This window comes from Malus sylvestris, chromosome 9 (assembly GCF_916048215.2).
Source record: "Malus sylvestris chromosome 9, drMalSylv7.2, whole genome shotgun sequence".
In the NCBI taxonomy this organism is placed as follows: Eukaryota; Viridiplantae; Streptophyta; class Magnoliopsida; order Rosales; family Rosaceae; genus Malus; species Malus sylvestris.
Window position 1 is genome coordinate 31,416,786 of NC_062268.1, and position 17,084 is coordinate 31,433,869.

Consider the following 17,084-nt stretch of genomic DNA (forward strand, 5'->3'; position numbering starts at 1 on the left):
GCGTCTTGCGATTGCGACCGAGGAAGGAACACGTCTCGGCCTCTTGGGTTCTCGAACCTGAAGACAAGGTTACTATTCTTACGAAGTTCACGAATCGCCGTCGTCGGATTCGGTCACCGTGATGTTATTCGTCAGAGTAAACTCACGCCGAATTGACACCAAAATGTAAGGGCACAAATACTCAAAGCGAATATAAGTCTTTATAGTGAACGTGGTTCGGCCGTCTGAATGCCGAACTCTGAATCCCACTTGAGAGTATCCAATCATAAAACAACTCGGCATGCAATGCGCCGAGCTTAGTAAATTGTAACACCTCACTTCGCCGGGAAGGCTAATGAGATGACCTCAATCAATAAGGATTCAGAAATCCTTCTCGACCAAGACTTGGATAGGTAACCAACCGTCCTCGCCGCAGTGCTGTTGATGCAAACGGAAGATACTGCGAGATCGGCTGATTCTACGGCGACAGAGCTATCTATGCCGACTTAAGGTGTCACCGGTTGCTTTCACAGTGCTGTTGATGCCAACGGAAGATGTGTCAGCAAAAAAAGAAAATAAAAATCTCAAGTTGTTGAGAGAGTTTGCGTAGGGCAGTTGTGTGTTAAATTTTTGAGAGCCTTGAATGATGCACAGCCTCTTCTATTTATAGCAACGGATCCCCCAAGGTCGAGTTAAAACCCTATTCAGACTAGGACTTCTTCTCCTGATCAAACACTGACTCGACCAATCCTACTTTCATTATGACTGTGAACCTAGCCCCTTATTGAACCGGATTCGCTTTCGGGTTATTAATCCTGCCGAGACTCCTTATTGCACCAGGACTCGACTTGTCTTACGTCATGACCTAGCCGACCTAGGTTTGGAGGCCCACGTACTGAACAATCCATAGTACCCTTATCGCAAGGCCTTCCGGGCCGAGAATGATTCTATACTCGGCCCAAACTATCATTTTGGGCCTAAACAATAATAAACTAACTCTAACCCTTAATAAGTAAGAAAAGGAAAACCTAATTCTAACAGGCTGGGCCCAAAACCCAAATGATAAAATTAACCCAAATATAAATATTTTCCAACACTTTTTTCTTGGTCAAGGAAAATTCATTCCTAACTACAAAGATACAAACTAACAAACTAAAGGCCCAAAAACAGAAAAACATAAACAAGCAAAAAATGGGCCAACCTAACAAACCAACAAGAGCTCAACCAAACAGCTGAGGCCCACAACAACAACAACAACAAAGCCTTTTCCCACTAAGTGGGGTCGGCTATATGAATCCTAGAACGCCATTGCGCTCGGTTTTGTGTCATGTCCTCCGTTAGATCCAAGTACTCTAAGCCTTTTCTTAGAGTCTCTTCCAAAGTTTTCCTAGGTCTTCCTCTACCCCTTCGGCCCTGAACCTCTGTCCCGTAGTCACATCTTCGAACCGGAGCGTCAGTCGGCCTTCTTTGCACATGTCCAAATCACCGGAACCGATTTTCTCTCATCTTTCCTTCAATTTCGGCTACTCCTACTTTACCTCGGATATCCTCATTCTCAATCTTATCCTTTCTTGTGTGCCCACACATCCCACGAAGCATCCTCATCTCCGCTACACCCATTTTGTGTACGTGTTGATGTTTCACCGCCCAACATTCTGTGCCATACAACATCGCTGGCCTTATTGTCGTCCTATAAAATTTTCCCTTGAGCTTCAGTGGCCTACGACAGTCACACAACACGCCGGATGCACTCTTACACTTCATCCATCCAGCTCGTATTCTATAGTTGAGATCTCCATCTAATTCTCCGTTCTCTTGCAAGATAGATCCTAGGTAGCGAAAACGGTCGCTTTTTGTGATCTTCGCTAGATTGCTCCGGTCATTAGTGTGGATAAGTATATAAATGGATAGAGATAGGAAAGCAAACACAAGATGTACGTGGTTCACCCAGATTGGCTACGTCCACGGAATAGAAGAGTTCTAATTAATTGTGAAGGGTTTACACAAGTACATAGGTTTAAGCTCTCCTTTAGTGAGTACAAGTGAATGATTTAGTACAAATGACATTAGAGTACAAATGACATTAGGAAATATTGTGGGAGAATGATCTCGTAATCACGAAACTTCTAAGTATCGGAGTGTGGTATCATCTTGACTTGCCTTATCTGTCTCATAGGTAGATGTGGCAGCTTCTCTGGAAGTACTCTTTCTCCATCCAGGGGTGGTATCTTTAACTGGTAGAGATGCACAAGGTAATGTATCAATTTCACTTGAAGCTTACTTGTAGTTTCAGGCTTGGTCAAGCGCGATACAAACCATGTAGTAGGAGTCCCCCAAGTCGCCGAGCTAGGGGATCTGCTGAAAGAGGTGACAGACAAGGTAAGCAATCAGAGCTCCGGCTGATTGTTCACCTTCTCCCCATCTTGCAGCAGCATGAAGGATAAAGAGAAGAAAAATGAGAAGAGATGATATGGGATACTTTTGCTTTTGAAGAAGTAACTTTCCACAGGCTTATTCTTGAACTGAGCTGGAGGGTTTTCTGGTTTCCTCCAGAGTATAAGGCCGACTGAAGAATTTGAGGGTCAAAACAAGTCCATCAAATCTAGAGTACGTTCGACCCTGCTGATATGGGATACTTTTTCTTTTGACAGAGTAATGGATGTATAGGCACGTGTGCTGTTACGCTTGTCTCCACATGCTTCCTTGTATCCTTCGCACTTGCCCTATCTGTTCCTCAAGCAGATACGGTATCTTCCCTGGAAACATAAGATGTTGAAGATGAGTACTCGAGAGCAATGCCAGGTAAGTAATCAGGTAAGGGGTTCCAGGCAGTCAGTTCCTGGTTGGGAGCTTGATTTAAAGTGCTGACTGATTGCTCTCTTTCTCCTTGTCTTGCAGGTAAAAACAAGGCCAAAGGAAAAGACAGGGAAAAAGCATGATATGGGATACTCTTGCTTTTAACCCTGATGATATGAGATATTCTTGCTCTAGTATAGCTTGTTTGCAGAGGTATTATCGGGGGAAAGAAAGCTGAATATTTCAAAAGGCTTCGTTGGGAGTGCCCTCTCAGATATGAGGAATGGTTAAGCATTTTTGCAGGTCTGCCTGTCCGTTGGGGATGAAGGTCAACATATATAGGAGTCTCCCTAACAACAAGTAGTAATGCTATTCCTTTACCCTGCTTGGTCATAGCACGGTAGTGGGAGCTGCCAGCTTCACATGTTTTAACTCTGTCAGAGCACTTTGAAAAAGTGGTATGTGGTATCTGGCTCTCGAGATTCGGAGAACGATGCTTCTTCGATTTTTGAGAGAGCAATCATACTGGGGGTTTGGCTCTCGAGATTCGGGGAGCAGTGTCTCTTCGATTTTTGAGAAAGTAATCATGTTGGGAGTCTGGCTCTCGAGATTCGGAGGGCGGTGCCTCTTCGATTTTTTTTTGTAAGCAATCTTGTTGGGAGTGTTTTCTCGGATGTGAGTAAAGGTTGGGCATGTTTGCTAGTCTACCTTGCCACGAGGCACAGAGGTTGACACACAAGGACTTTCCAATTATCCAGCAGTGGTACTGTTCCTTTACCCTTGTGGGTAATAATATGGTAGCTAGACCTTCAAAATTTATGTGTCTAAACTTTGTTAGTGCTGTTTCTTTGCTATTCTTTTACCTTTCTTGGTTAGAGCGATGTAGTGGGAGCTGCAAGCTTCACGTGCTCAACTTTGGCAGAGACTTTGGCAAAGTTATCTGTGGTACCCATGAGCTATTGTTGCGTGTGGGAAGTGGGTGATTGAACAGTAAGATTCATGTGCTTTCGACTTCACCAGAAGTCTTCGACAGAATGCCCATAATTTCCGCAAAGCTGAGTGTGCGTGTGACAGGTGCTGACAAGGCTAGAAAAGTAGGTGCCTCTTCGATTTCTGAGATCGGCCCTCGTGATCTCTGAGCAGCCCAGCTTTTGAGAAAGCGAGCGCCTCTTCGATTGATTCGGAGAACGATGCCTCTTCGATTTTTGAGAAAGCAATCATGCTGGGGGTCTGGCTCTCGAGATTCGGGGAGCAGTGTCTCTTCGATTTTTGAGAAAGTAATCATGTTGGGAGTCTGGCTCTCGAGATTCGGAGGGCGGTGCCTCTTCGATTTTGGAGCAAGCAATCTTGTTGGAAGTGTTTTCTCGAATGTGAGTAAAGGTTGGGCATGTTTGCTAGTCTACCTTGCCACGAAGCACAGAGGTTGACACACAGGGACTTTCCAATTATCCAGCAATGGTACTGTTCCTTTACCCTCTCTTCGATTTTTGAGAAAATAGTCATGTTGGGAGTCTGGCTCTCGAGATTCGGAGGACGGTGCCTCTTCGATTTTGGAGCAAGCAATCTTATTGGGAGTGTTTTCTCGAATGTGAGTAAAGGTTGGGCATGTTTGCTAGTCTACCTTGCCACGAGGCACAGAGGTTGACACACAGGGACTTTCCAATTATCTAGCAGTGGTACTGTTCCTTTACCCTTGTGGGTAATAATATGGTAGCTAGACCTTCAAAATTTATGGGTCTAAACTTTGTTAGTGCTGTTTCTTTGCTATTCTTTTACCCTTCTTGGTCAGAGCGATGTAGTGGGAGCTGCAAGCTTCACGTGCTCAACTTTGGCAGAGAACTTTGGCAAAGTTATATGTGGTACCCATGAGCTATTGTTGCGTGTGGGAAGTGGGTGATTGGACAGTAAGATTCATGTGTTTTCTACTTCCCCAGAAGTCTTCGACAGAATACCCATAATTTCCGCAAAGCTGAGTGTGCGTGTGACAAGTGCTGACAAGGCTGGAAAAGTAGGTGCCTCTTCGATTTCTGAGATCGGCCCTCGTGGTCTCTAAGGAGCCCAGCTTTTGAGAAAGCGAGCGCCTCTTCGATTTCTGAGATCGGCTTTCATGGTCTTTGAGCAGCCCAACTTTTGAGAAAGCAAACACCTCTTCGATTTATGAGATCACCATCGTGGTCTCTAAGCAGCCCAGCTTTTGAGAAAGCAAACGCCTCTTCGATTTCTGAGCAGGCGCCTCTTCGATGTCTGAAGCTCCGTCGAGTGCAGCTTTTTATAGGGGCTGGCATTAAGTTCCAAAGCACACTTGAATCTCCACCAGTAGAAGCTCCATTCTTGCACTTCTAAGATCTTGATTTGTCCGACTTCTTCTCTCTTCAACACCTTTGAAAATGTCTAGCCCCTCCGACCGTCGTTTTGACTTGAACCTTGTTGAAGAGGCAGCCCCGCCTTCTCCAGACAACATATGGCGCCCATCCTTCGTCTCCCCTACTGGTCCTCTTACCGTTGGGGATTCCGTGATGAAGAATGATATGACCGCTGCGGTGGTGGCCAGGAACCTTCTCACTCCCAAAGATAACAGACTACTTTCCAAACAGTCTGATGAGTTAGCTGTTAAGGATTCGCTGGCTCTCAGTGTTCAGTGTGCAGGTTCTGTGTCTAATATGGCCCAACGCCTATTTGCTCGAACCCGCCAAGTTGAATCATTGGCGGCCGAAGTGATGAGTCTCAAACAGGAGATTAGAGGGCTCAAGCATGAGAATAAACAGTTGCACCGGCTCGCACATGACTATGCTACAAACATGAAGAGGAAGCTTGACCAGATGAAGGAAACTGATGGTCAGGTTTTACTTGATCATCAGAGATTTGTGGGTTTGTTCCAAAGGCATTTATTGCCTTCGTCTTCTGGGGCTGTACCGCGTAATGAAGCTCCAAATGATCAACCTCTTATGCCTCCTCCTTCTAGGGTTCTGTCCAGTACTGAGGCTCCGAATGATCCCCCTTCGATGCCTTCTCTTTCTGGGGCTCTACCGACTGCTGAGACTTCTCCTAAGCAACCTTTGTGAAGGCTCCATCTTGTTTGTTTATTTTGACTCATGTATATGTACATATTTGTAGCTTATCGGGGATATCAATAAATAAGTTTTCCTTCATTTCAACGTATTGTGTTAAATACACCAAAGCCTTCTTCGCTAAGTTCTTTGAATTTTCTTTTGTTGAAGCTTGTATGTTGAAGCTTTCTGAGTGGAGCATGTAGGTTGGGGTAGTGTTTCCTTAATTTTCCGAGTGAGGAAAACTTCTCGGTTAGAGACTTGGAAAATCCAAGTCACTGAGTAGGATCGGCTATATGAATCTTAGAACGCCATTGTGCTCGGTCCTGTGTCATGTCCTTCGTTAGATCCAAGTACTCTAAGTCTTTTCTTAGAGTCTCTTCCAAAGTTTTCCTAGGTCTTCCTCTACCCCTTCGGCCCTGAACCTCTGTCCCATAGTCGCATCTTCTAATCGGAGCGTGAGTAGGCCTTCTTTGCACATGTCCAAACCACCGTAACCGATTTTCTCTCATCTTTCCTTCAATTTCGGCTACTCCTACTTTACCCCGGATATCCTCATTCCTAATCTTATCCTTTCTCGTGTGCCCACACATCCAACGAAGCATCCTCATCTCCGCTACACCCATTTTGTGTACGTGTTGATGCTTCACCGCCCAACATTCTGTGCCATACAGCATCGCCGGCCTTATTGCCGTCCTATAAAATTTTCCCTTGAGCTTCAGTGGCATACGGCGGTCACACAACACACCAGATGCACTCTTCCACTTCATTCATCCAGCTTGTATTCTATGGTTGAGATCTCCATCTAATTCTCCGTTCTTTTGCAAGATAGATCCTAGGTAACGAAAACGGTCGCTCTTTGGTATTTCTTGATCTCCGATCCTCACCCCTAACTCATTTTGGCCTCCATTTGCACTGAACTTGCACTCCATATATTCTGTCTTTGATCGGCTTAGGCGAAGACCTTTAGATTCCAACACTTCTCTCCAAAGGTTAAGCTTTGCATTTACCCCTTCCAGAGTTTCATCTATCAACACTATATCGTCTGCGAAAAGCATACACCAAGGAATATCATCTTGAATATGTCCTGTTAACTCATCCATTACCAACGCAAAAAGGTAAGGACTTAAGGATGAACCTTGATGTAATCCTACAGTTATGGGAAAGCTTTCGGTTTGTCCTTCATGAGTTCTTACGGCAGTCTTTGCTCCTTCATACATATCCTTTATAGCTTGGATATATGCTACTCGTACTCCTTTCTTCTCTAAAATCCTCCAAAGAATGTCTCTTGGGACCCTATCATACGCTTTTTCCAAATCTATAAAGACCATGTGTAAATCCTTTTTCCCATCTCTATATCTTTCCATCAATCTTCGTAAGAGATAGATTGCCTCCATGGTTGAGCGCCCTGGCATGAACCCGAATTGGTTGTCCGAAACCCGTGTCTCTTGCCTCAATCTATGCTCAATGACTCTCTCCCAGAGCTTCATTGTATGACTCATTAACTTAATACCCCTATAGTTCATGCAATTTTGTACGTCGCCCTTATTCTTGTAGATAGGCACCAAAGTGCTCGTTCGCCACTCATTTGGCATCTTCTTCGTTTTCAAAATCCTATTGAAAAGGTCAGTGAGCCATGTTATACCTGTCTCTCCCAAAACTTTCCACACTTCAATTGGTATATCGTCTGGGCCTATTGCTTTTCTATGCTTCATCTTCTTCAAAGCTACAACCACTTCTTCCTTCCGGATTCGACGATAAAAAGAGTAGTTTCTACACTCTTCTGAGTTACTCAACTCCCCTAAAGAAGCACTCCTTTCATGTCCTTCATTGAAAAGATTATGAAAATAACCTCTCCATCTGTCTTTAACCGCGTTCTCTGTAGCAAGAACCTTTCCATCCTCATCCTTGATGCACCTCACTTGGTTTAGGTCCCTTGTCTTCTTTTCCCTTGCTCTAGCTAGTTTATAGATATCCAACTCTCCTTCTTTGGTATCTAGTCGTTTATACATATCGTCGTAAGCCGCTAACTTAGCTTCTCTGACAGCTTTCTTCGCCTCTTGCTTCGCTTTTCTATACCTTTCACCATTTTCATCGGTCCTCTCCTTGTATAAGGCTTTACAACATTCCTTCTTAGCCTTCACCTTTGTTTGTACCTCCTCATTCCACCACCAAGATTCCTTTTGGTGTGGGGCAAAGCCCTTGGACTCTCCTAATACCTCTTTTGCTACTTTTCGGATACAACTAGCCATGGAATCCCACATTTGGCTAGCTTCCCCCTCTCTATCCCACACACATTGGGTGATTACCTTCTCTTTGAAAATGGCTTGTTTTTCTTCTTTTAGATTCCACCATCTAGTCATTGGGCACTTCCAAGTCTTGTTCTTTTGTCTCACTCTTTTGATATGTACATCCATCACCAACAAGCGATGTTGATTAGCCACGCTCTCTCCTGGTATAACTTTGCAATCCTTACAAGTTATACGATCCCCTTTCCTCATTAGAAGAAAATCTATTTGTGTTTTTGACTACCCACTCTTGTAGGTGATCACATGTTCTTCTCTCTTCTTAAAGAAGGTGTTGGCTAAGAAGAGATCATATGCCATTGCAAAATCCAAGATAGCTTCCCCATCCTCGTTTCTCTCCCCAAAACCATGGCCACCATGAAAACCTCCATAGTTGCCTGTCTCCCTGCCCACGTGTCCATTTAAATCTCCTCCTATAAATAACTTCTCCGTCTGAGCAATTCCTTGCACCAAGTCTCCAAGGTCTTCCCAAAATTTCTCCTTCGAACTCGTATCCAACCCTACTTGAGGTGCGTACGCACTAATCACATTGATAAGTTCTTGTCCTATTACAATCTTGATTGCCATGATTCTATCTTCTACCCTCTTGACATCTACAACATCTTGTGTCAAGGTCTTGTCCACGATGATGCCAACACCGTTTCTCGTTCTATTTGTGCCCGAATACCAAAGTTTAAACCCTGAGTTTTCTAGATCCTTTGCCTTACTACCAACCCACTTAGTTTCTTGTAGGCACATAATATTTATCCTTCTCCTCACCATAACTTCCACTACTTCCATAGATTTTCCCGTTAAGGTTCCTATATTCCCCGTTCCTAAACGCATTTTGCTCTCTTGAACTCTACCCTTCTGTCCTTGCTTCTTCACCCTCCCCCGTCTAATAGGATCAAAGTACTTCTTTTGTGTGTCCCGTGCATCTTAACCTGCACAAATCCATGCCCACAACCGATTGCCTTGCCAAACTCATCATCCAACCCCAAATAGTTCCCCGAGCACAGCCACAAAAGTAAAGATAACCAACAACGGAATGAAATGAGTCGCCTCTTAAAAAAAAGAAGCCTATGGAAAACCATGAGCAACACTGTTAGAAATGATAGACAATAGAGAGAAGGTGGTGGTGTGGTTGAAGCACCAAAACGCTACGCACAATCCCCATGGAAAGTATGATTGAAGATCACAGCTTAGATGAACAAGGAGGAGAGACGCCAATGAGGAAAGAAAAGGAGAACAAATTGAGATGGAGAGCAGGGAAAAAGCAGCATAAAAGGGGAAATTAGGACACAAAGAAAGAAAAGGGAGATCGGCCACCAACCCTAGCCAAAGCTAGAGTCGGCACCACTGGATTTGATTAGGGTCGAAAACCCCCACGCAACTGTGGGATATACTCTCACAAGTAGAGAGAAGGTCTCTCACAATTAGGCCTTATATTTTCCAACACTTGTAAATATCATAACATTGACAAAACTTATGCGAGAAAATTGGAGCAATGATCTCTAAATTTTGGCTCAATTAGAGCTTTTGTCTATGAATTAACTGTTAGTGCTAGTTCCTGAACTTGTTATAATGTACAACAATGATCATTTGGCTAACTCTATAAGAACTTCCATCCAAAATAAAGGGTTTAAGGGGGCCAAAAAAATTGTGGAAGTTCAATAGAGATAGCTAAAAGGACCATTGCTCAACATTATTACAAGTTGAGGGAACAATATTCACAAATTTTTAGTTTAGAAACCAAAGTTCCAATTGATCTAAAATTGAAGGATCATTGCTCCAATTATCTCAATTTATGCAGAGGACTTCAATCGGAATTTTTCAAAAGTACTTGCACCTGTCTTATTCAGTATGGAGGGTATCAAAACATGGACTGTGGCTTTGCTTTAAATTTATTATTTATTTAGAAAAAGAACCCGGAATAATGGCTTCTAATGGATCATGGAATAATCTATCCAAAATTACAGGACGAGAAAAGGAGTTGTGCAGGGAAGGGAACAGCTCCACCCAAGACCCAGCCCAGCAACTGCAGCCGACGCCCTCGCAGTGGCAGAAAACTCAGTGCTGCGTATGTCAGTGACAAGTGATGACGTTTGGGTTTCTGCCATGAGTAAGGCACTTCATCGAGCTAACTAGGAAACGTTCATTGCTCCTCAAGTACAATGGTTGCAGCAGAAACGCTTTCTTTTGGCGTTGAAGAATTTTCAGCAACGTGGTTGGCAACATGTCACTTGAATTTATGCGACCAAATGTAATTGATAGTGTTGTTTTCTTTTAGTATTATCTTACAGAGGTGATTTTCACACACACACTCCTTATTCTAGCTGTCGAATTGAATAAATCAAACAGAAACAACAGACATGATTGTAAATCAATTCCCGTTATGTTTATCATTTAATAAAAAGAAAATTACCAACATTTCGATACAAACCAATGGAAATCTTGTTCTACTTGTCCATATTTTGATTTCACTAAATCAAATTGGTATCTTTGTACCATAGAGATCAATACAGGAAGAATTCCAATAAATATCACATGTATTTCCAATAAAATTAATTAAAAGAATGGGGGTGTATAAAAAGAAATACTGATGATGAAACAATGCTACCCAACAAAATTGCTCAAACCTTTAAACTAACTAGAATTACCGTTTACATTGGAAGCACGGTATATCTTCAGTTTTTGACCACGCAAACCATTCCAGAAGGCAGCTGCACTTATTGCCTTCTTACCCGGAATCTGAACCTCCAATACCTAAATACGTTGTCAAAAGCATACATTCAGTTTGAGAATTGACGGACCAAATGTATCATCCTATACATACCTTTTCCAATATGTATTTAGATTGAAGACAGTAAAATTAAATTAGACTCGCCAAATGAGGTGTTAGTACGCATCAGCATTTAATTTGTTAGAAAGAAAGAGAGGGACAAAGTGTGCGTAGCTTTGGAAAAATCTAGATTTGGTAAGTAAATACGAGGAGCGTAGCAATACGGTCAGTTAGATTGTTGATCCCATACTTTGAATGTTTAGGGAGGGGGGAGGACTTAAAGGGCTATTGGGATAGAAGTTGTTTGATCATAATTTTGGCCAATGACTTGCAGAAATAAAAGACAACAAATTTATAGCTCACAGAGAAATAATGTCAGGAAATGAAAATACATGAGCTCTGCGTTATAACCGCTAAGCTAGCAGTAGCAGCAAGACTAGACAATAACAGAAGCTGACAGAGACAGGAGGTACCTCAAGCGCTGTGCCCCGTCCACAGGGAAATACTAATGCAGGCTTTATAAAGGTGATTTCATCCGCTTGGTTGACCTGAACATTGCTCTGGCTGCAGACTTTAGTTGTCATAATTTTGAATTCCATGATATTCTCTTGACCAGTTTTGTTGTCAATAATGACAACTTTAGCTCGAGTTCCAGGCCACCCTGCAAATGCACGAATCTGTAGGGGTTGTGATTCATGACTCCGTTATCCAATATGAGGCAAAAGAAGAGAGCATACCTTATTATGTAGAACTGAAGCCTCCTGATCAAAGGACAGCCACGATTCTTCCGGAGCAATCTATGCAAAACACAAATGAACTCAAAATTAAAATCAAAGGCAACCCTAGAAAACATATCTGGTCCCCATTGTGTCGTAGCATAGAAGTCACTTCAACTGCAATGTCTACCTTGGGAGCTAAGGTAGCTTTAGAGTCATCCTGGGGACGTGCTTTCACCTTAGCTGACCCATCAAATATAGAAGGAAGCTCGTTGATCAATAGTTTAGATCCTGCAAAGTATAACAGTAGGTTACATCAGTGAAGTGTAGTTGAACCAAAGCTGCACTAAATTGGTAAATATGGCTGCACTGGCGTAGATCCGACTTAAAACCAATTCGCACAGGTAACTGCTCACAGAATATGTACAGGATAATGACACATGAGAAAACAATATATGCCAAGGACTAAACACCATGTTTCAGGAAGACTTAAGGAAATGTATAATGCTTAATGTCAAATAAGATTCTCAGCTTGATAGCTTAGTAATTTATATTCTGCCACTGAACTCTAAGCACCAATAGATTAGACTGCAGTATTAAACTAAAGTATAAGTAAGTTATAAACTATAATTAGCAAAACCGAAATTAAAACTATAGAACATATCAGAAAAAGGGGGAGTAAAAGGAACAAAGCACACCTTCATTAAATAGTAGTGCAAGTAGATCCGGTGCCTGCATGAGAACCAGAATAAACATTTACTAAAAAAAAATGCGTTGAAAATGGCAGCAACCCTGAAACTAGGCTCAATAGGGAAGATGAAATTAGTCTTGAACTAGGCTTTAATACACCTAAAAGTTTCATATTTCCCCAAAATATAAACTCAATTTATGGCCGCAAAAAATCTCCCTAACCAAAAGAAATGTTTCCAATGTACTCTCACTGTTACTATTGAAGTTTGCAACTATGCGTGTGCATGGGTGTGCATCCACTCATATTGCACTCACTAAGATTAACCTTTTTCCTCCCTATTTGGTGGGGAAGTGCTATTAACTTGTAGGCCCCAAGATACACATGTACATACAAACCATCACATACCATGGACCTTGCACCTCAAGGATGTCAGATACTACTTGATCCAGACAAATTGTTACTGACTCAAACCCAGAAATAAAACAGCTCAGATGAACATCAAAACATCAACATCGTTACGCATGAAGATCAACTTTTTTTGCTCTTCTTTTTTACCAGGAATGTAGTTTACTTGTGGGTACATAGATATATAGAACGTGTACATAAACCATTGTGTATTAAAAATCTGGTACATTTTTTATTTCTTTGATAGGAGAAGATGTTGTACCTAAGGCATGTTAGTTGCTAACTTACTACTTCATCTGTCCTGACAAATCATTACTGACTTTGACCCAAAAATAACACAGATGAGATGGGTCCTAAAACTTTTGCATCCATAACTTCACTAGATAAGCATCATTCATACCTTAATTTGATCATCAATTTCCATTCTTTCACAGGCAATGACAGGCCCAGCATCCAGTGCACGAACAGTGAACGCTAAGGATACTCCTGTTTCATTAACACCATCCTAATTCAAACAAGAAAATGTAGAACTTCTTATTCAGATATAATAAATGTGACTATAAAACACATGCAATACTTTATAGCCTACGAGATAGGGAACATCAAAACCTAAAAACCTGCAAGGCTCTTTGAACAGGTGCAGCTCCACGATACAATGGAAGCAAACTTGGGTGTATATTGACCGTACCTGAGAAAATTGTCACTTTGGATTGAGAAATAATGCTACCAGCTGATTAGGTTTGAAGATAGCAATCTCAAATTTAGAAATTCATTTATGCTCACTCAAGATATGCAACTCGCGAGTTCACATTGTGAATAAAAGATGCCGTATCAAAGTAAAAACAAGCATGGTGGAATTAAAGCATACACTGCAGTAAATAATCATTAACCATCTATTATGATCTTTAGACCACCAATTGTCTCGAAAAGGTTTAAAATGAATGCAGAAAAAAAAAAATCTTGATCTGCTAACCAAATTATTAGGAACAAAGTTCATCTGCCAACCTTCCTCCCCCTCAAAAGTTAACTTAAATATCCCAGGTACAGATACTGAATAATCTAATAAGTGTGCAATATCCCTTAAAAGGCAAGCTCTAAGAGCCAAGAAACATTTCGAGTTCAATTACTAGTCTCATGCCTCCATATCACTGATTTACCCTTGGTACATGACTACTAGCTGGACAGGGCGTCTCATATTTGAAGCATTGAGAGGATTACCCAAATTGAAGGAATCAGAATGAGCAACTCTCATTCATCGTCTGGATTGCAATGAGAATAAGGTTGGTTTCTGTTAAGATGTTTTTCGTTTCTTCTTAATTCTTTCTATTCTAAATAAATGTTGGAATGGGGACAAATGGCAACAATTCCCCATTCCAAGTAACCGTGCTGAGATTATACCCATCTGATTCCAAAGTCAAATGCAGAAAAGTGCATGGAAAATTGATATGCAGCAGAGAACAAGAATTCACTTTTGTCAGGGAAATTCATTCGACTAACCCAATGTTGGGATATTGAGAAACTTGGTAGGTAAAATGTTCCCATAAGCAGCAGTGATGCAAAGTTGTGGCTGCAAAGCTCTTAAGTCGGACAAAAACACTTCCTGCACAAACATTAATAAAAATGAACCCTCTTCATCTAAATTCACTCCTAACACTATCAAAATCTTTGAGAGACAATAATCTAATGAGCACTGGGAATATATGGAAACCCATTTTAATCATATAGAGCAATAAGAAGCAGTATTGGGTTGTTTCTAATGCACATGACCTTTGGCATAAGAAAACCTAAAATGCAGCTCTACAGAAGGTGTAGTACCCAATATCGGAGATTTCTACAGATAACTCCATGGTGCTCATAAGCACATCTCTAGTCACTACATGGATTACCCGTAAGGAATAAATAAAGAAATCATTTCCTACAAAAATATGATAGAAAATTACCTCTCCAGCCCGTTCAGGTGTGAAAATAAGGTTTGAAGGGAAGCCTCTGTCAAGAGCATGCTGTGCTAAAGGAGAAGGCATCAACTTTTTCCCCCTAGACTTTCTGGATGGTGGCTGTGTAACAATAGCTGCAACCTAAATCAGAGCAAATTATTCATTCCTAATCTAAGCAATGACTCTGTATTTTTACACTATATCAATAGCGAAAGTATGCATCACCATTTTTCTTGGCCTACGTCAGTCCCTACTATCTTCCCCCGAAAAAAAAGAGTAAATATGAAAACAAGTTTGACATAAAACTGATATGAAATATTAGTCAGCTCATATGCAATAAGCCTAGGTTCGACAAGTTTGGCATAAAACTAATCCAATTGAACCTTTAAGATGCCTTATGATGCTGCAACACAAGAGAAAGCAATGACCGAAACACAACACAACCAGCTAAATGATATGTCTACTGACTATCTAAATTCCACAGCACCAGAAATTAACCCCATTCACAATTCAATCCGGCACGAACGCTTCTTGGACATAATGTGCTTAATAGGCATGTAACATCACTAAACTATGTAACCCAATAAACCAAACTCAAAAACAATCAAATTGTGGAATTCTAATGGCATCATAAAGTGAAGAAAACCCAAAATGAAAAAATGAAAAATAAAGAAGGAAGAAGCGAGAAAAGAAAACCCGTTTGAGGTAAAGTTGAAGGCATGGAGAAGGGCATCCATTGAATACCTCAAAGAGTGAGTCTGCGGCAGTGGATGCATTGAGAAGGGCATCCAGAACAGTTGATGACACCTTCAAAACCAGTAGACATTTCATCACCTCATAACCACAAATGTATAAATATATATATATATATATAGAGAGAGAGAGAGAGAGAGAGAGAGAGAGAGAGAAAAGGCAGCACCTGAGGAGAGCCTAAGAAGACGAGGGGCTTCTTGTTGGAAGCGAAGCATAAGGTAGAAGAAGAAGAAGATGAAGATGAAGTTGCGGCACTGAAGCACCAGAAGCGACGAAACACCAGCGACGAATTCATGCTCACAATTTCACTTGCCTCCTCGTACAAACCTACCAACTGAGAGAGCTTTGGAACTATATGTACTTCTGCTTATCCGCTTCTTGCAATTCTAACTTCGGCTTATTTTCTTTTGTGCCCGATTCTCTCCCCTCGTCTTTCTCTCCCCTCCTGTGCCCTCCCTTCATCCACAGCCGTCCAAAGCATTTACAAGTCGATCAAAACACAAGATTGTGCCACGTAAGAAACAAATGAGGCGCTGAAATAAGATAGTCCACAAAGGCGCCATCAACCACGGTGCTGCCGAGGCCCAATACGATGAGGTCGAACCAGTGGAGCCTCTTCTGCATGTGGGAGCCGGAGCGAGCTCGGACGGCGCTCATTTCGTCATCGGAGACGGAATTGGCCTGGTGACCGAGGCGGGAAGGTATGTGAGCCATGGATCGGAGGTAGGCCTCGAGGCTTGAGAAAGAGGACAAGAAGCTATTTCGACACTGACTGGATTGATTGCAGCCATGGCATTAGTGATGGAGGCAAATGTTGGAGACGACGGGGGGAGAGAAGTAGAGGGGAATATAATTGGGGTTGTAGGAGGTTGCATAGCTTTTACCCATTGGATCTGGTTTGAATGGTCCCGATTATAAGGAGGGAGATAGGAGGGAGAGAATCCGAGTCTTCTCAAGCTCCATTTTAATGTTCTCTTTTTTGATCGAACGTTATTTTACTTATAAGAGACCATCTACGGAAAAGAGGTTGAATTACGCCACATAATAGCGATATTTAAAATATAATACATTTGTGTTATCTTAAAACTCTATTTTATTTAAGTTGAAATTTAGATCTCTGATTTAAGGAGAGTTGTGGTAACCCTTATGTTATTTACTTAATTTGATGTAGAAATAGGCTAAGGGATTTGTTTAAATACGAGTGTGCCACTATTAGACACTAGAAATTGAATGATTTGCTTCTTAAAGAAAAGTAACACTAACTTCCAATCAAGTAATTGTGCTCCAATGAATAAATTAACTTAATTTTATCTTTTCAATGCCTCTGATGAATGAGGACTTGACAATTCAACTAGTTTAGAGGGTAATTTAGCAAAAAAAAAAAATTTCAAGTGGCTATATGAAACAAAATATGTTTAGGTGATAATTTGACATGAAATAGTGATGATAATGATTCAGACATAACTCAAATTTTAGAGTAAATCTTAACGGTTTTGACGGTAGGTGGTATTTATGCAAACAAGTTTAGTTTAGGTGGCAAATATCACAAAACAAAATTTCAGTGGTCGAGTATAACACTGTCTAAATTCAAGTAGTATTGCTAAAATTTTCCTTCCTCTTTTTTGAAGCAAGCCTAACATCACTTTATCTTGATGGCACTGCAAACTTGACATAGAAAACTATAAACTGCAAACAT

At 41.4% G+C, this 17,084-nt stretch overlaps 1 protein-coding gene across 1 annotated transcript; it reads right to left on the bottom strand.

The window, feature by feature from the left end:
* Positions 1-10,483: 10,483 nt before the first annotated feature.
* Positions 10,484-16,363, bottom strand: LOC126634485 (uncharacterized). Its single transcript, XM_050305013.1, has 11 exons — positions 15,555-16,363; positions 15,380-15,442; positions 14,642-14,776; positions 14,199-14,301; positions 13,319-13,389; positions 13,102-13,206; positions 12,304-12,337; positions 11,796-11,896; positions 11,627-11,686; positions 11,363-11,566; positions 10,484-10,873 (listed from the first exon to the last, which is right to left on the bottom strand). The coding sequence occupies exons 1-11, from the start codon at positions 15,681-15,683 to the stop codon at positions 10,754-10,756; spliced, it is 1,125 nt and encodes a 374-aa protein (XP_050160970.1). The 5' UTR covers positions 15,684-16,363; the 3' UTR covers positions 10,484-10,753.
* Positions 16,364-17,084: the final 721 nt, after the last annotated feature.